The sequence below is a fragment of the Petromyzon marinus genome, chromosome 25 (assembly GCF_048934315.1).
Source record: "Petromyzon marinus isolate PM22_M1 ecotype Great Lakes invasive population chromosome 25, UKy_Petmar_22M1.pri1.0, whole genome shotgun sequence".
Taxonomy (NCBI): Eukaryota; Metazoa; Chordata; class Hyperoartia; order Petromyzontiformes; family Petromyzontidae; genus Petromyzon; species Petromyzon marinus.
In genome coordinates, this window is record NC_133691.1 from 11,264,786 (window position 1) to 11,286,306 (window position 21,521).

At 53.8% G+C, this 21,521-nt stretch overlaps 1 protein-coding gene across 1 annotated transcript; it reads left to right on the forward strand.

The window, feature by feature from the left end:
• The first annotated feature begins 275 nt into the window (after positions 1-275).
• LOC116945787 (serine/threonine-protein kinase H1-like) lies at positions 276-16,303 on the forward strand. The gene is made up of 2 exons (XM_076069728.1): positions 276-1,285; positions 14,200-16,303. Exons 1-2 carry the CDS (start codon positions 284-286, stop codon positions 14,644-14,646), a joined length of 1,449 nt encoding a protein of 482 aa, XP_075925843.1. The 5' UTR covers positions 276-283; the 3' UTR covers positions 14,647-16,303.
• The last annotated feature ends 5,218 nt before the right edge of the window (positions 16,304-21,521 follow it).

The following is a 21,521-nucleotide window of genomic DNA, read 5'->3' on the forward strand; positions in this document are numbered from 1 at the left end:
GGAAGCCGAGGCGAGAGACCCCCCCACCCCACGTCGCACGCCATGGGTCTCGCCGGCGAGCAGCTCCGAGCACAGCGAAGCCTTCTCAGCGGGCAAACCCCGGGAGCCCCCGCTCCGAGTGGCCGAGTGGCCGGCAGGGAGACGTTCCCAGCTGGGGTCGAGGCGCCGCTCCGTGCGTAACAACGGAAAGGGTGCTCCGTGCAGGAGGCGGAGGAGAAGAGGGGGGCGGGGGGCGGGTGGGGGGAGGTGGGAAGGGGGGGGCAGCAGTGGCACCCCCGCCGCTATGGGATGCGCTCACAGCAAGATCCTTCCCGACTGCCCCAAGGGAGGCCAGGTGGACTTCGTGAAGACGGCGACGAGCGGCGTCGAGAAGCAGCGCAGCAAGGAGGGCAGAACCAAGGGGGGCAGAACCAAGGACAAGCAGTTCGATGACCCGTGTCTGCTCAAAGCTGCGGCGGCGTTGGCGGCTGGTGACGGCGGCGACATCGGCGGCGAGTACATCGACCCCTCGTCTCGCAAAGTGGCCAAATACCGCGCGAAATTCGACGCGCGCGTCACCGCCAAGTACGACCTCAAGGCGCTGATCGGCCGCGGCAGCTTCAGCAGCGTGGTGCGCGCCGAGCACCGCTCCTCGAGGCAGCCCTACGCCATCAAGCTCGTGGAGACGTCGGCCACGGAGGGCCGCGAGGCTTGCGCCTGCGAGCTGGCGGTGCTGCGCCGGGTTCGGCACCCGAACGTGGTGCAACTCATCGAGGTGTTCGAGACGCCGACGCGCACCTACCTGGTGATGGAGCTCGCCACGGGCGGGGAGCTCTTCGATCGCATCCTCGCGCGCGGCTCCTTCACCGAGCGCGACGCGGCGAGGGCCCTGTCCATGCTGCTCGAGGGGGCGCGCTACCTGCACGCGCTGGGCATCGCCCACCGCGACCTCAAGCCCGAGAACTTGCTCTACTATCACCCGGGCGCGGACTCGCGCCTCTTCATCACGGACTTCGGCCTCGCGGGCAACGTGCGAGCGGGGCAGGGCCACGGGCAGGGCCAGGGGCGAGGGCACGAGGAGAACGAGGACGGGCCGGAGTCGTGCGTGCGGACCGCGTGCGGGACGCCCGAGTACATGCCACCCGAGGTGCTGAGTCGGCGCGGCGCGTTTACGCAGGCGGTGGACATGTGGGCCATCGGCGTGATCTCCTACATCCTGCTCAGCGGGACCATGCCCTTCGAGGAGGAGACGAGGAGCCGCCTCTTCAGGGCCATCCTGCGCGGCAAGTACAGCTACGTTGGCGAGGTGAGAGCGGAGGAGGCGAGGTCGGAGGGGGTGGGGTGGGGGGCACGCGGCGACCAGGTAGAGATGAGGGATAAACGGAGAGATGGAGAGAGAGGCAGGTGACAGGGACCGGAGACAATGAGAGAGAGAGAGACAGAGATGGACAGTGACGGGAGTTATACCCGCAAAGTAATGGCTTGCGCTGCGCACGGCTTTCAAATATTTCGTTACAACAGCGCTCTCGCGGTAAGCGGTGCACCACGTCGCGTCTCTTCTGCAAGATGACATCACAGGAGCGAGGACGCAGTCGGGCACGTGGCCGTTCATCCTCACATTGCCCGGCGACGGGGGGAGGAGGGGGGGCTCAGGCCGAGTGTCTAAACTAAACTATTTTCTATTTTACCAGGTAAGGTCCACTGAGCTACGTAGCTCTTTTTCAGACGCGACCTGGCCACTAATGCTAGCTCAACGATGTGGCTTGTCACGTTGAAAGTTATAGTATCAGCCAAAGACGCGAAACGCTTGGTGATGTTGATTCTCAATGTGCAGGGAAAACCGGAGGACCCGGAGAAAAATCCACGCGACCACGGGTAGAGAGTCACGCAAACTCCAAATATGCAGCGGGCGTCAGGGTCAGGATCAAACCCATGATGTTAACTACCTCGCCTGTACACCAGGCGAGGTAGTTAACATCTCACCACCGTGGCGCCCGATAGATTCAGGGAAATATAAAAATATGTAAGTAATGTGTTTATTCCCTGGTTCGCCAGCAAAATGCGGTACACAAAGTGGCTTATCAACATGTGGAAACTTATATCAGCCAGATGCTCTAAACGCGTGATGTTGATTCTAAATGTGTAGGGGAAAAAACCGGAGGAAGATCCACGCGACCACAGGGAGAGAGAGAGAGAGACACGCAAACTCCAAATATACAGCAGGCGTCGGGGTCAGGATCGAACCCACGACCTCCTGTATACCAGGCGAGGTAGTTAACATCTCTTAGCCACCGTTATGTTGTTAATCGTCGGAGCTCGCGAATTGACCCGCGTTAGAGAACGGCCCGCGGACGCACGTATCGCAAAACTACTCTGGAGATCCCTGTCCAAGGGCCCGCCTTACCCACAGCGAAGGACGCAATTCTCAATATCGCGTTCAGTTTACGCAGTCATTGGCAAACGGGCTGAGACCATCATCTCGCTACACCGGAAATCACGGGCGACTGGAACCCGGATTCAAACCCAGCTCATCAGCGGTGCCGCCTGAGTGATCTGACACAAACATTATGAACCCTGCTGAGTAATGGGTCCATGTTCGCACGGTGTCGCGGTGCTGGTGGTGGTGGCGGTGGGGAGCGTGAGAGAGGTGCGGATGAGTTTCTCTTTGATGAGAATGTTGCCTTCGGGGTCGCTCCAGCGAGCGTGGCTCCCAATTAAATCAGGGACAGGAACAAGTCCCGTCTTGCCTGGGGGTCCCGGGCCGCGACAAGAGACCCCCCCCCCCCAAACTACACTCCTCCACATCGCCCCCCCCCCCTCCTACCCTCTTCTTCAGCCCGCAGGGTCACGCATCAATGTGCGTCCTCCGTGACCCCCTGTCCCTGTGGCCCATCTGCCCCTCCCTCCCCACCTCCCCCCCTCACCTGTCTCCTCGCCCCCTTACTGGAGCACAATACAATGTGTATCATCATCCGGCAGTGGATTAATCATAGTTCATGATGATGATCATCATCACGATGATGACGTCTGAATGGGAGGGGCTATCAGGTCGCTGTACAGAAGCAGTGGACCTTGTGGAGGGAGAGAGCCAGCCAGTCATAGGCAGAGGAGAAGAATGAGGTCTTTAGCCTGGATTTAAACATGGACAGGGGGCCTATGGAGACCCATAGACTCACAGAGAGATCCACAAACTCACACAGAGACCCACGGACGAACAAAGAGACCCGCGGACTGACAAAGAAACCCGCAAACTCAGAGAAACCCACATGCTAACAGAGAGACCCACAGACTCACATAGAGACCCATAGACTTACACTGAGACCCATAGACGAAGATGGTTCTATGGGTCGCTAAGCCCATCCAGGGCCATATTCTGGTCATCCGGCACGGCAGCGAGGCGAAGAGTTTTACAAATCTCTGAGTGATCCACTAGCCCATGTTTTCCAAAGCCCTGGGTCACAGACTCGCAAAATCCACCACGCCCGGCATGCAAATATGATGGATCAAGCGATTATCCTTCACAAGTCGGGAGGTCGGGAGAGGTGGCCGCAGTGGTTCGCACACTGCGCCATGGACCATGCGACCTGAACGTGATGCCCAGGCCACGGCTAACATCAGTGGCGAGTGATATCTGAAGTACGATCAGTCGCCGTGAGCGACACGGCGTGCATGCGGTGCGAGTCACGTGGTGGGGCACTCATCCCACGCAGTTCTCTCGGCGTCCTTGGACGGGTGTTGAACTGGATTCGGTCGTGTTCGCGTCTACAGCGACCTCCACTCCGCCCCACCACCACCAGCACCACCAGCACCACCGCGTCCTATCCCCCTAGGGATTAACACCTCCTCGCAAAGTCACCAGCTAATTAATTTCCTGTTTAATTAGCGGAGTGTGTGGTGAGCGCCAGGGGGTGGGATATTTATTTGGGGGGAGAGAGAGGAGGGGGGGTATTTAGTTTGGAGGTGGGGGCTGGGGCTCGAGGGGCGGGGGGTCAGAAGGGTGAGGGGGGTGGAAATGCAGGGGCGCTGCGGTGGCGAAATGTTAACTCCCTCGCCCGGTGTACAGGAGGTCGTGGGTTCGATCCCGACCCTGACAGCTGCTTTATATTGGAGTTTGTGGCGTCTCTCTCTCTCCCCGTGAGAGCGTGGATTTTTACTCCGAGTCCTCCGGTGTTTTCCCCCCCGCCACATTTATAATGAACATCACGCGTTTAGATTTATTTGGCTGCGACACATTTGCGTGTGATGATGATGATGATAAGCCACCGCTTCGTTTGTGATGGCCAGGTCGCTTCTGAAAATAAGCTACGGAACTCAGTGGGGTCTCACACCTGGTAAAATACCTAAATAATAGATTTTCTTTAATTTCCGTGTGTGGCCTTGAAATGAATATATATATTTTTTATATATATAGTGGACAACGTTTTGGGTAATGGCACAGACGAGAAGCCAGATAGTTGATGACAAGAGTTGTTTACATCATAGTTTACATAATTTGTTTACATACTTTGCTTATATAATTTGTTTACACCATTCGTTCACATCATTTGGGGCCTGATGAGAAATACATTTTGAAGCATGTCTTGTCATGACCCCCAGTTTGTTTAAATAGCCGTACGAAGAGTTACGCTGTCAGCAGCGATGGACCACCGGACGAACTCTTCTGATCTGTATTAATAGCCCTGAGCACGTGTGTGTATGTGTTTGTATAGGTCCTGGGGAGCGATAGTGTAGCGGTTAGCGCACGACGCTACGAACCCGTCGACCCGAGTTCGATTCCCGCTCACGGCCAACACCAGTGGCGATTATCTGAACCGGTCCTGAGTCCTCACCTAGGTCGACTCAGCCTCAAATGAGTATCTGGTGCGGTGTGTAAATGTCGCCACTGGGGAGACAAAGGCGGCTGGGCGTGTTGTTCGCCATCCACCCCCCCCCCCTTCATAGGTGCTCGCTGACAGCACTTACCCCCAACACTCTGTTAAGGCTACACGGAAGGATCTTCATCTGTGTATGCAGCCACTGTACTTTTAAATGACGTGATTGTCTCCCGCCAGTTCAACAACAAATCAAACCATCCCCCTCCACTCCCTCCCTCACCCCCCCCTGCCCCCACTTTAAATTCCTCCATCCCCCGCACCCCCTCCCTCGGGCCCCGCGGCACCTGTCTCACCTGGCCGTGACGTCAGAGGCGGCAGGTGCCGTGACGCGCGAGGTGTGGCGCTGTCACGCGAACCAGTCGCAGTGACCCCTAACCCCCCCCCTCCCTCCTCCCCCTTCATTCCTGCCCCCCCCCCCCGAGCTCACCCCCCCCCCCCACCTCGGAGCAGGAGCGGAGAGGGAGGGCGATGGGGGAGGGGCAATCACCCCCCTTGAGAGATACCCCTCCCCCCCCCCGCCCCACAAATCGGTGTTTCATTGATGTAACGCGAGAATGTTTATTTAAGGTTGCTGATCTCGGGACTTATTTATACATCTTGGTATTTTGGGACCGCCCCCCCCCCCCAACACCCTCCCCCCTCCATCCTTGTGAAGTTTCTATATCCGCCCGTAAGTCACAGTCACACCTGTACACTGTCACACCTGCACACAGTCACACCTGTATACGGTTACTCCTGTAGTCACACCACGCATGTGAACAGCTGTGAACAGTCACACCTGTAACACCTGCAGACGGTCACACCTGTAAAGATCACTCTTGTTGTCACACCTGCGCACGCCTGTACACAGTCATACCTGTAGACGGACACACCTGTAGTCACACCTGTACACACCTGTATGCAGTCACACCTGTACACGGTCACTCCTGTACACAGTCACACCTATACACGGTCACTCCTGTAGTCACACCTGTACACACCTGTATACAGTCACACCTGTACATGGTCACTCCTTTAGTCACACCTGCGTCACACTTGTAGACAGTCACACCTGTACACGGTCCCTCCTGTAGTCACACCTGCAGTCACACTTGTAGACAGTCACACCTGTACACGGTCACTCCTGTAGTCACACCTGTACACTGTCACACTTGTAGACAGTCACACCTGTACACGGTCACTCCTGTAGTCACACCTGCAGTCACACTTGTAGACAGTCACACCTGTACACGGTCACTCCTGTAGTCACACCTGTACACTGTCACACTTGTAGACAGTCACACCTGTACACGGTCACTCCTGTAGTCACACCTGCAGTCACACCTGTACACAGTCACACCTGTACACGGTCACTCCTGTAGTCACACCTGTACACTGTCACACTTGTAGACAGTCACACCTGTACATGGTCACTCCTGTAGTCACTCCTGTATTCACACTTGTAGACAGTCACACTTGTACACGGTCACTCCTGTAGTCACACCTGCAGTCACACCTGTACACAGTCACACCTGTACACGGTCACTCCTGTAGTCACACTTGTAGACAGTCACACCTGTACACAGTCACACCTGTACACAGTCACACCTGTAGTCACACCTGTACACAGTCACACCTGTACACAGTCACACCTGTAGTCACACCTGCAGTCACACTTGTACACAGTCACACCTGTACACGTGTACCCCCCCCCTCCACCTTCTTCCTCGTTTCCACCTCCCCCCACCCCACCCCACACATCGCGTGCCACGCGCTCTGACCCCCGGCACGTGCGCCCACGGTCGTCGCGTGCGAACGGGAGAAGATGTCACACACACACATCACACACACACACATCACACATCACACACACACCATACAGACACACACCACACACACACACACATCACACACACACATCACACACACACCACACACACACGCCACACACACACACCACACACACACACACCACACACACACACCACACACACATCACACACACACCATACACACACACACTACACACACACACACATCACACACACACCACACACACACACACCATACAGACACACACCACACACACACATCACACACACACACACCACACACACCACACACACACATCACACACACACCATACACACACACCACACACATCATACACACACACACACCACACACACACACCACACACACACATCACATATCACACACACACCATACACACACACCACACACACACCACACACACACATCACACACACACCACACACACACATCACACACACACCACACACACACATCACACACACACACACCACACACACACATCACACACACCATACACACATCACACACACACCACACACCACACGCAAACACCACAAACACCACACACATCACACACACAGCACACAGACACACCACACACACACCACACACATCACACACACCACACATACACACATCACACACACACACCACACACACACATCACACACACCACACACCACACACATCACACACACCACACACACACACCACACACACACACCACACACATCACACACACACACACCACACACACATCACACACGCACACCACACACACACTACACACACAGCACACACACCACACACACCACACAAACACCACACACACACACACACCACACACACACCACATACACCCCACACACACACCACACACACCACACACATCACACACACACATCACACACACACCACACACACCACACACACATATCACACACACACACCACACACCACACACAAACACCACACACCCCACACACATCACACACACACACCACACACACACACCACACACACACCACACACATCACACACACACCACACACAAACACCACACACACCACACACACACCACACACACACCACACACACCACACATACACACACACACACCACACACACCACACACACCACACACACACACACCACACACACACACACCACACACACACACCACACACACACATCACACATCACACACACACCATACACACACACACCACACACACACACATCACACACACACACCACACACACCACACACACACATCACACACACACACACCACACACACCACACACACACATCACACATCACACACACACCATACACACACACCACACACACACACACATCACACACACATACCACACACACACCACACACACACATCACATATCACACACACCATACACACACACACCACACACACACCACACACACACATCACACACACACCACACACACACATCACACACACACACACCACACACACACATCACACACACACCACACACACCACACACACACCACAAACACACACCACACACACACACCACAAACACACACACACCACACACACACACACCACACACACCACACACACACCACACACACACCACACACACACCACACAAACACACACCAGACACACACCACACATCACACACACACACCACACACACCACACACACCACACACAAACCACACACACCACACAAACACCACACACACCACACATAGACCACACACCACACACACACAACGCACACACACCACACACTCCACACACAAACACCACACACACCACACAAACACACCACACACACCACACACACACACCACACACACACACCACACACATCACACACACCACACACACACCATACACACCACACACACACCACACACACACCACACACACACCACATACACACACCACACACACACCACACACACACCACACATCACACACACCACACACATTACACACACCACACACACACCACACACACACCACACACACACACCACACATCACACACACCACACACATCACACACACCACACACACACCACACACACACCACATAGAGCACACACCACACACACATACCACACACCACACACACACCACACACACACCACACACACACCACACGCAGACCACACACCACACACACACACACAGACCACACACCACACACACACCACACACACACACACCACACACACCACATACACCACACACACACACCACACACACCACACACACACCACACACATCACACACACACACCACACACACACACATCACACACGCACACCACACACACACACCACACACACACCACACACACACCACACACACACACCACACACACACACACACCACACACCACACACACCACACACACACCACACACACATCACACACACCAGACACACACCACACACACACACCACACACACACCACACACACACACCACACACACACCACACACACACACACCACACACCACACACACACACACCACACACCACACACACCACACACACACACACCACACACACACCACACACACCATACACACACACAGCACACCCTAGTACTCATCGATCGCGGTCCTCCACCCATCCCGCACCACACTTTGCACAATTCTTTCCGACCCCCCCAGACTGCTCCTCTGTACCTCTCTGCACCTTCACCGCACCCCTTCACCTCCACCTATTCCCTCCCCTCCATCCCCACTCCTCCCTCCCTCCCCTCCATCCCCACTTCTCACTCCCTACCCCCCTCTCCTCCCCTGTGTATGTGTGGTGTGTGTGGTGTGGTGTGTGTAGAGTGTGTGGTGTGTGTGTGGTGTGTGTCTGGCGTGTGTGTGTGGTGTGTGTGTGGTGTGTGTGTGGTTGTGTGTGGTGTGTGTGGTGTGTGCTTGGTGTGTGTGGCAACCCCCTACCTCCTCGCGGTGCCGGACGGGCAACTCTATTGTGGACAGTGCTGTGGGGGGAGGGCCAATTCCGATTGGTTCCTCCCCTCATGGCGTCCGATTGGTTCCTCCCCTCATGGCGTCTGTGACCACCACAGTGGCTAAACGGGGGTTCTGGATGGGTGCGAGGGGCTGGTAACCCCTCCACCTTCAATAAATTACCACTAAACCACGAATAAAATATGTAACTAATAAGCTTGTGCCGGAGGCCCCGGGGGGACAGGCGTCTATGACGTCTCCTGGCCAAACCCCATTTGGCGGAGCCAGGAGATTGAATCTCTACCCACGGGGCTCCTCCAGAAAACACCGAAAAGCCACTACGGATGGCCACGTGGAATGTTCGAACGCTCACTGTGGAGGAGAGGCTGCCACTGCTCTGTCGGGAGCTGGACCGGTACCGCCTGGATCTCTGTGACATTCAGGAGGTCCGGTGGACCGGTTCTGGCTCCTGCCACCATGAGGGGTGGACTGTCCTCTACTCGGGGCAGCAGACTGCCAAACAACAGGGTGTGGCTCTTCTTTTGAATAAAAGAATGAAGGGGGCGTGGGAGCGTGGCGGTGAGGTGTGGGAAGCTGTAAGCCCCAGGCTACTTTGGGCTCGCCTTCCCATCAACCGGAGGCGAGGAGTGGTGGTCGTGGTTACTTATGCCCCCACCGAAGACGAACATCCGTGGAGAGATGCAGGCAAAGCCGATGAGTCAGATGCCTTCTATGACCTCCTGTCACAGGTGCTGGCTAAAGTGGCCCCTCGGGATAGAGTCATCTTGTTGGGTGACTTCAATGCCCGAGTTGGTCATGATGCTGGCACCTGGTCTGGGGTGATTGGAGGGCATGGGCGAGATCAGCTCAATAACAACGGTAGGAGGCTGCTAGATTTGTGTGCAGCCCATGGGCTTGTAATTACCAACACGCTGTTCCGGCATCGGCGCATCCACACAACATCATGGATGCATGCCGGGTCCAAGCAAGAACATCTGCTGGACTACATATTGACGGACCAGCGGATGCGAGCCCATGCCCTTGACACCAGGACCTACCATGGAGCTGATCTCCCTCTGACCATCGACTAGTCATCTGTAAGATGCGCCTGCCATTCTTCCACTCCGGTGGTGGGTATACACCCAGGACCCCATTCCAACCTAAAGTGGCCTGGTCTCAGTTATCTGATAAAAGTTGCAAGCGAGAATTTCATCATCGCTTGCGGCTGGGTTTGGCATCGTCCCCCACTCCTCCAGATGTTGAGGGTAAATGGGCGAGGTTTAGGACTGTGACTCATGCAGCTGCAATGGCTGCTTTGGGTACGCGGTCCAGACCTCCCCAAAGACACTGGCTGGCAGAGGAGGTGTTCAGGATGGTTGAGAAAAAGCGACAGGCCCACTCTCATCGGCTACAGAATCCCACGTCAGAGAATGAGGAGGCTTACCGCAGCCTTCGCTCGGAGGTTTGGAGAGCCGTGAGGCGCTGCAAGGATGGGTGGTGGTCGCGGGATGCTGATGAGATGGAGTCTGCCTCAGAAGCCCGCGATCACAAAACTCTATTTAACTCCATCAAAAAAGTAACCTGCAGCGCCACACCTATTACCATCATTAGGGGAAAAAACGGTGATCCAATCTCCGACCCCCAGGAACAGGTTTGCAGATTTGCTGAGCATTTCTGTGAGGTCCTGGGGGAGGGAAAATCCCTCAGCCAGGAAAACATCGTAGCACAAAGTGAGGATGACCCTGCTGAGGCTGCAGTACCTCAAATATTGGAAGAAGTCACCCCCTGTGAGTGGCTGGCTGAAGTACCATCTGTTGAGGAAGTACTGAAGGCGATCCGGAGTTTGAGACCAGGAAAGGCAGCGGGCAGAGATGCTCACCCAAGCGAAATGCTGAGGGAGGGTGGCGTATGTGCACAGACTGCCCTATATGACATCATAACAACAGTCTGGACCACTGGACGGGTTCCGCAGGATTGGAAGGATGCCCTGGTGGTCCCCCTCTTTAAGAAGAGGGACCGCACAGACTGTAACAACTACAAGGGCATCTCACTCCTCAGTGTGCCGGGAAAGGTCCTGGCAAGGATTATTCAACATCGCCTTGCCAGGCACGCTGAGGAGAGGCTTGCGGAGCCCCAATGTGGTTTCAGGAAAGGGCGGTCCTGCACAGATGCCATATTTTCTGTCCGTCTGCTACAGCAGAGGTGTAGGGAATTCCAACAAGACCTACATCTCTGCTTTATTGACCTGGTCAAGGCCTATGATACCATCAGTAGGCCTGGGCTCTGTGTTGTTCTTCGTGCTTTTGGAGTCCCTGACCCTCTGCTCACGATCATTAAGGACCTTCATGATGGTGAGCGGGCCCGGGTAAAACTACGTGGCCGGGAGTCAGAGCCATTCCCTGTACACCTTGGGGTGCGACAGGGATGTCCTCTGGCTCCCACATTATTTAACATCTATTTTGACCACGTAGTTCATGAAGCCTTCAATAGCTGTACCGGTGGAATCTCCATTTGGTACAGATATAATGGGAGGCTGATCGATGCCCGGGTGCGGTCAAGGGATGGCTCCCTATTACTCAACGACGTTATGTATGCTGATGATTTGGTAATAGCTACTCATTCAGAGGAGGAGTTGGAGACGCTGCTGCTGAGACTCGAGCGTTCCACTAAGAGATGGGGCCTTACCATCAGCCCCACCAAAACTAAGCACCTGCCTGGGTATTTTGTACCATCGGACACTCCTCCCCCACAACTCCCAATCGGTGATGGGGCAGTTGTGGAGACAGTGGAGAGTTTCCCATACCTGAGCAGTGTGCTTATGACCGGCTCCAGTTTAACAGCAGAGGTCTCACTCCAAATCATTCGAGCGGCAATATCTTTTCATCGGTTGCGTAACGCTGTGTGGAAGCTACCTGGTAAGTCGCTCCGCACTAAGCTTCAGGTCTTCTCGGCTACAGTCATTCCCTCCCTTCTCTACGCTTGCGAAACGTGGACCCCCTTAATGGAGCATATTCGCCGGTTGGAAACATTTAGACTAGCCTGCCTACGATCCATCCTGGGTTTAACCAGGCTGGATTGTGTGAGGAGCTCAAAAATTCTTGAAAAATCTGGGCAAAGTCCCATCGGTGAGCTCCTCCGGCAGGCAAGGCTGCGTTGGCTGGGTCATGTAGCCCGCATGCCCAGCAACCGCTTGTCGAAACAGCTTTTGTTCGGCCGGATCGAGGGGGCTAAACGGGCGCGGCACGGGTTAGAGAAGAGATGGAGTGATGTGGTACAGGAGGACGTGGAGCTGAATAGACTTGCCGTTGACTGGTACCAGCGGTGTCAAGGTCGGCCTCTGTGGAGGAGGCCCGTGAAGGATGCTACTGGGCAGTTGGCAGCAGTCGCCCTCCAACAACAACGGAGGGCGGAGGAGCGACGCTCACAACAACGAGCGAAGCGCCGAGTGGCTAAAGCACAGAAGGTTGGCACAGTAGGTGGCACAGGTGGTGCACCAGCTAGTCATTTCAGTCAGTCGACCCGTGGCATCTGGGTTTGCCCTGTGACCTCCTGCCCGCGGGCGTTCGACACTTCACGTGGCCTCAAGGTGCACATGGCCTGGCACAAGAGTCGTGGTGACGTCACTGCCACTTAGTGGCGAATGGCGGTTGTTGTTGTGGTGTGTGTGTGGTGTGTGTGGTAAGTGTGTGGTGTGTGTGGTGTGTGTGTGGTGTGTGTCTGGTGTGTTTGTGTGTGTGTGTGGTGTGTGTGTGGTGTGTGTGTTGTGTGTGGTGTGTGTGGTGTGTGTGTTGTGTGTGTGTCTGGTGTGTGTGGTGTGTGTGGTGTGTGTGTGGTGTGTGTGTGGTGTGTGTGTCTGGTGTGTGTGTGTGGTGTGTGTGTGTCTGGTGTGTATGGTGTGTGTGGTGTGGTGTCTGTGGTGTGGTGTGTGTGTGGTGTGTGTGTGGTGTGTGTGTGTGGTGTGTGTGTCTGGTGTGTGTGTGGGGTGTGTGTGGTGTGTGTGTGTGTGGTTGTGTGTGCGGTGTGCGTGTGTGCGGCGTATGTGTGGTGTGTGTCTGGTTGTGTGTGTGTGTGGTGTGTGTGGTGTGGTGTCTGTGGTGTGGTGTGTGTGGTGTGTGTGTGGTGTGTTTGTGTGGTGTGTGTGTGTGATGTGTGTGTGGTGTGTGTGTGTGTAGCCAGCCTAGACACCCCTGCAAACGCGATGTTCTAACCTATGCAAAATCTCTTTTTGTGTTAATACATATTTATAAATACCAATATAATATATGTATACGTATACGTAAATGTATTGATATATTTCTATATATAAATTAAAATATAGTTTTATATATATAGACCAAAACAGCACTTGCCTCAACAAATGGAAAATGCTAATCGGCGAAGGGGAGGGACCTTTCTCTTTGTCTCTATAATCCTGTTCAGTGTCCAGTTTGTTGTCCTTCCCCCGCACCGCCGATGAGCACGGTTGGCTACGGACGGTGCGAAAGAAGTTCAACACACACACACGCGCAGACACACGCGCAGACACACACACACACCTTGTCTATCTCTACCCGCAGCCTTGGCCCAGCGTGTCCAACGTGGCCAAGGACTTCGTCGACGGCTTGCTGAAGGTGGAGCCGACCGAGCGACTCTCGGCCGCCCAGGCACTGCGTCACCCTTGGGTGGCGTGCGCCGTGTCGCCCTCCTCCGTCTCGTCCTCGACGTCCGCCACGGACGGTCACGCCGCCGCCGCGTCCGCCGCTGCGTCCGCCGCGGTCGACCCCTCGCCCGCGGGCGGCTGCCGTCCAGCGGCGTCGTCCGCGTCGTCCGCGTCGTCCCACCGCAACCTGCAGCGCTCCATCTCGCAGAACCTCGCGCAGAGGCGCGCCGCCGGCTCGCGGGCTCAGAGCTCGCGGTCCGTGGCGTCGGGACGGTCTCGGGGCGGCGGCGGCGGGGTCACGATGACGGGTCGACACCACCACTCGCGATACGTACAGCAGCAGCAGGAGGTGGAGCAATATTGATTGGACACTCTGGCGTCGGGCATTCGTGGCGACGGGCAACAGCACCGGGAAAAGCAGCGACAGCAGCAGCAGCAACAATGACAACAACAATAACAGCAACAACAGCAGCAACAACAATAACAGCAACAAGAATAACAACCACAACAGCAGCAGCATCAATAACAACAGCAACATTTTCGTGTGGCAACTGCAGCAGCAGCAGCATCATCAGCAACGTTCTCGTGTGACAACTGCAGCAGCAGCATCATCAGCAACGTTCTCGTGTGGCAACTGCAGCAGCAGCAGCATCATCAGCAACGTTCTCGTGTGACAACTGCAGCAGCAGCATCATCAGCAACGTTCTCGTGTGGCAACTGCAGCAGCAGTAGCATCATCAGCAACGTTTTCGTGTGGCAACTGCATCAGCAACACGAGCAGCACCAATTGAGTCGAGCAGTGCCGGCATGGGGAGGACCCTGCAGACTCAACACCCAGAGACGCACACGGTCACGCGGTCACCCACCGTCTAGCCGTACGGTGTATATATAATAGGCGGCGTTTCGGGCAATGTCCCCACTTCACATAGCAGGTACATAGAGAGGCCATGTTTAAAAAATGTAAATCTCATCAGGGTCCCATGGTGTAAACACGTGCAGTCAGCAACTCGTATCGTCCACTCTGGCTCTCTATGTGTGTGCTACAAAGAAGGGCCATTGGCCGAAACGTCGCCTCTTGTATATGCCGCGGCGCGAAGCGAGAGAGGCCGTTGTGCAGCACTTCAACGCCTCCGACCCTGTCTCTGCCTCCCGTCATCCCGCACGGGTCATCCCGCACGGGTCATCCCGCACGGGTCATTCTGCACGGGTCATTCTGCACGGGTCATTCTGCACGGGTCATTCTGCACGGGTAATTCTGCACGGGTCACCCCGCACGGGTCATTCCGCACGGGTCATTCTGCACGGGTCATTCTGCACGGGTCATTCTGCACGGGTCATCCCGCACGGGTCATTCTGCACGGGTCATTCCGCACGGGTCATTCCGCACAGGTCATTCCGCACGGGTCATCCCGCACGGGTCATCCCGCACGGGTCATTCTGCATGGGTAATTCTGCATGGGTCATTCCGCACGGGTAATTCTGCACGGGTCATTCCGCACGGGTAATTCTGCACGGGTCATTCCGCACGGGTAATTCTGCACGGGTCATTCCGCACGGGTCATTCTGCACGGGTCATTCTGCACGGGTCATTCCGCACGGGTCATCCCGCACGGGTCATTCTGCACGGGTCATTCTGCACGGGTCATCCCGCACGGGTCATTCTGCACGGGACATTCTGCACGGGTCATTCTGCACGAAGTGACGAGGGCGTACGGGGCGGCGAGGGCAGACAGTCATTCACAGCCGTGGACTGACAAAGGACCCCAAATAATGCAGGGTTGCTTCAAACAAAAAAAATGTTAACGACTTGTATGGAACTATCGTTTTCATGGCAACAAAAAAAAGAGCGGATGAAAACACTGTGACGTGATAACAAACGTAACGTTAATAGCTTCAAAAGGCCGTAGAGTCTCCCTCTTGGTCGCCGTCGTTGTCAACGCGTGGAGGCAGCACGTTTCCTCGGCTGCTGTTGCGAACATTCCCAGAAGTTACTCTTTGGTTCTTTCGGTAAAGTCACGTAGCGGCCCCTCGGATGGAGCGCGTGAGTGATTCACGCATTCGGTAGCAGCCGGACCACTGCCCCCCCATCTCCATCCCTACCTCCAATCGGCTACGAGGCCAAACGGGACGTCTTGACAGCAAGCGTGTTCGGTTGCAGCTCTTTGTTCCTGCGAGATTTGGGCATTTAAAAAATAAATAAAGACTGACAGAGATAGGATGTTGGCACGAGAAATGGATTGCCACGGAAGTATGTTGCTACTGCTGCTGAAGGTAAAGGTGGCACGTGGGAGAAGACGATCTGATGGTGATGATGGTGATGCAGGCAGCGGTGAGAAGGAAACTGGGCACTGCGTGGACACATATGTAGGAGGATGGACAACAACAGGAACATTCAAAGTGTGTTGTTGTTCGGAAAAACGGGAATGGACCGGAAAGAGAGGAAGACCTCACAGAGAATGTCTCGACGAAGACGACGAAGACGACACGGGAAGAGAATGGTGTCAGAGAGATGTGGCCACCACTTGGGCAGATTGGCACAAGACAGAGGGAAGTGGAAACAACAAATAACGACATGTGCAGTGGACACCTACAACGGGCTTTATCTGCCCATGGATCGTGATGATGATGGCGATCCCTACCTCTACCTTGGTCCGCATTTTACAACCACGATCATTTCACACGCACACACGAGCGGCGTGTCGTTGAATGTGGGGAGCGGTGGCGCAACGGTTAGCGCTACGCTGTGCTACGAACCCGGCGACCCGACTTTGATTCCCGCTCACGGCCAACACCGGCGACGATTATCTGAACGGGTCCTGCCCCCCCCCCCTAGGTCGACTCAGCCTCAAATGAGTACCTGGTACGGTGTGTAGTAAACATCGCCACGAGAGAGACAAAGGCGGCCGGGCGTGGTGTTGGCCACCCACCCCATCGTGTGCCGTGCCGGCCTTCATAAGTGCTCGCTAACAGCAGTTATATTTATAACTGCTCAACTCGAGCGGTCTCCAAGATTACGTGGTAGTCTCCACTAGTACGTCGTGGTCTCCACTAGTCCGTCGTGGTCTCCACTGTTACGTCGTGGTCTCCACTAGTACGTCATGGTGTCCACTAGTACGTCGTGGTCTCCACTGTTACGTCGTGGTCTCCACTAGTCCGTCGTGGTCTCCACTGTTACGTCGTGGTCTCCACTAGTATGTCATGGTGTCCACTAGTACGTCGTGGTCTCCACTGTTACGTCGTGGTCTCCATTAGTCCGTCGTGATCTCCACTGTTACATCATGGTCTCCACTGTTACATCGTGGTCTCCACTAGTACGTCGTGGTCTCCACTAGTCCGTCGTGGTCTCCACTAGTACGTCGTGGTCTCCACTAGTCCGGCGTGGTCTCCACTAGTACGTCGTGATCTCCACTCTTACATCGTGGTCTGCACTAGTCCGTCGTGGTCTCCACTGTTACGTCGTGGTCTCCACTAGTACGTCGTGGTCTCCACTGTTACATCATGGTCTCCAATGTTACGTCGTGATCTCCACTAGTACGTCGTGATCTCCACTGTTACGTCGTGGTCTCCACTGTTACATCGTGGTCTCCACTGTTACGTCGTGATCTCCACTAGTACGTCGTGATCTCCGCTGTTACATCGTGGTCTCCACTAGTACGTCGTGATCTCCACTAGTACGTCGTGGTCTCCACTAGTACGTCGTGGTCTCCACTAGTACATCGTGATCTCCACTGTTACATCGTGGTCTCCACTAGTACGTCGTGGTCTCCACTAGTACGTCGTGGTCTCCACTGTTACGTCATGGTCTCCAAGATTACGTGGTAGTCTCCACTGTTACATCATGGTGTCCAATACGTTGTGGTCTCCACTAGTACGTCGTGGTCTCCACTACTACGCCGTGGTCTCCACTATTACGGCATGGTCTCCACTAGTCCGTCGTGGTCTCCACTAGTACGTCGTGCTCTCCACTATTACGTTGTGGTCTCCACTGTTACGCCGTAGTCTCCACTAGTACGTCGTGGTCTCCACTGTTGCGTCGTGGTCTCCACTCGTACATCGTGGTCTCCACTGTTACGTCTCCACCATTACGTCATGGTGACCACTAGTACGTCGTGGTGTCCACCATTACGTCGTTCGTGTTGGCACTGTTCACCTCGTCTACACCGCCCGTCCCTCTCGTTTGTGGCACCAGGCTAAAGGTCACGCACGTGCATGCACTGCACTGCTAATTTAAAGTAATCGTAAATTATCGACCATAGGTGATTTTTAATCGATTGATCGTAACATGCACCACCTAGTCCCCTACCCCCTCCTCCCCACCACCCTCACCCCCACCACACCCGCACCCCCACCCCGCGCGCACACAAACTGCACGATGTGTGTGTTACAAGCGAGATTTTGTAGATTTTTGGTTTTTTAAACTATTTTTGCACAAAATTCCCGTTGGGTGTCTCCATTTCTTTATTTAGTATTATTATTCTTGTTGTTATTTAAAAAAATATGTTGCTGGTGAGGAATGAATGAGAGTGGACGAGGTGGTGAGGATTGAAAGGAGCGGATGGTTGGGTGCGGGAGGTTCAAAGTCACACGCTCACGGACCCTGACGGCCACTCGCACCGAACAATTAAAAAAAAAACTTTATTTTTTTTCCCCAGGTAAGGCCCCACTGAGCTATATAACTTTTTTTTTTTACAGAAGGGACCTGGCTGTCACAAATAATAGCTCAACAAATTGGCGGCTTATCATCACGTGGAAATGTAGAACGGCCAAATACTCTGAAACGCGTGACTCTAAATATGGAGGGGAAAACCAGAGGGCCCGGAGAGAAAATCCACGCGACCACGGGGAGAGAGAGAGACACGCAAACTCCAAATATTCAGGCGTCAGGGTCGGGATCAAACCCACGACCCTCTTGTATGCCAGGCGAGGGAGTTAACATCTCGCCACGTTAATGCCTGGATGAATGGTCGCCTCTAATAAGAGCCACACCCTTAAACGTGCCTCTTCGGATCTCGGAAGCTCAGCAGCCTTCAGCCTGGATGGTGCCAAGGATGGGAGATGGCACGGCAGTACAAAACGTTGCAGGTTTGGCCTGCGAAGTGGCCAGTAGATAGCAGTACAGCAATGGATTATTGGATCCATCTGTGCGGAGCACTTAGTATTACCAACGTCGTGTGTATGGCCGGGTGGGTTTTCTCCAGGGTTATCCGCTTCCCAGAATCAGGATTAGAATATTTATATAAACTGGAGTTATCCGATGAGCTAGAAAGCCCTTTTTGACAAAGTATAGGAAAGGTAAACAAATTACTTGAAAAAAAATGTGTTCAATGTATTCAAATAAAACTCAACTGTGTTTTATTTTCGTCGCACACTCAGCCAAACTCTCGCCAATGGAATTGGCCCAACATCCCACAGTTGTGGGAGGCTACCTATCATCTACCAATCACCATCAACCTTCATCTATGTAAAATATTAAAAAGGGGAAATTTGTGAATATGTGTGTCTGTTCGAAATGTTTAGCATACTTCCCGACATGCAACAAACTTGATATTTGGCGTGTGGGTAGCTTCCAGACTGTACACAATGTAAAAAGTATAAATAGACTTTTGTATTTGAGGGGGGGGGGGGGGAGGCGCAATGACAGATATATTTACACGGCAAGTGAGTGGTGACGTCACATATGTGATGTCACCCGCATGCGGAAGCGTCACGCAGTGTGCCTGCTGACGTCACGCATCCCCCCCACCCGCCGCGGAGGCCGTGTATTAATCCAAGACAAGAATCCAACTCTCGGGAGAAGCCGGGTAGAAAAGCTAGTATTATGAGGCCTCCTTTGCCAGTAACAAGATATAGTAATAGGTTATTACCCTTTAACCTGGCACAAAAACTGACACCTTCATTCAAGGCATCATGTTTGCAATAACCACAACACAAGCAGTCAAAATGCAAACAAAAGACACAACTCTGATAATAATATGCACTGTCCTTGAATTTGATTGGTCCACACCCGAGACGGCTTTTCTTAGAGCCTAGTCTCTACCAGTGAGTTGTATGCCTTTTGGCGTCATCTGGTCCAACACCAGTGGAGACTAGGCTCTAAGAAAAGCCGTCTCGGGTGTGGACCAATCAAATTCAAGGACAGTGCATATTATTATCAGAGTTGTGTCTTTTGTTTGCATTTTGACTGCTTGTGTTGTGGTTATTGCAAACATGATGCCTTGAATAAAAGTGTCAATTTTTGTGCCAGTTAAAAGGGCAAAACCTATTACTAAAGCTAGTATGTTATAAAAGTTCCGTGTGTCCGTTTGTCCATCAACTAAATGATGAGGGCCTTTTAGAAGGCCTGAATCAAAGAGTTATAGAGAGTGGACCGCCGGCTACACACCCTACATACAATAGAGTCCGTAGTATCTACTACGCACCCTACATACAATAGAGGCAATAGTATCTACTACACAACGTAAACACAATAGAGTCAGTAGTATCTACTACACATCCTACTTACAATAGAGTCAGTAGTGTCTACTACACACCCTACATACAATAGAGACAGTAGTATCTACTACACACGCTACTTACAATAGAGTCAGTAGTGTATACTACACACCCTACATACAATAGAGTCAGTAGTGTCTACTACACACGCTACTTACAATAGAGCCAGTAGTGTCTACTACACACCCTACATACAATAAAGTCTATAGTGTCTACTACACACCCTACATACAATAGTCAGTAGTGTCTACTACACACCCTACATACAATAGATTCGTAGTATCCGCACATATGGGGGGGTGGAGAAAAGGACATCAGTGGGGGGCGACGGGCGAGGCGGGAGAAGCCCTCTAAAGGAGCTAGAACAAGAGGGTCGTCTGCCGCCTATCAACCACCACCATCAACAACCAGCACAACCATCATCATCATCATCAACCACCACCATCATTAACAACCACCACCATCAACAAACACCACCATCATCAACCATAACAACCATCAACAACCACCACCATCATCAACAACCACCACCATCAACAACCACCACCATCATCAACAACCACCACCACCATCAACAACCACCACCATCTTCAACCACCACCATCACCAACCACTACCACCATCATCAACCACCATCTTCAATCACCACCATAAACAACCACCACTATCATCAACCACCACCATCACCATCATCCACCACCACCACCATCCACCACCATCATCCACCACCACCATCATCCACCACCA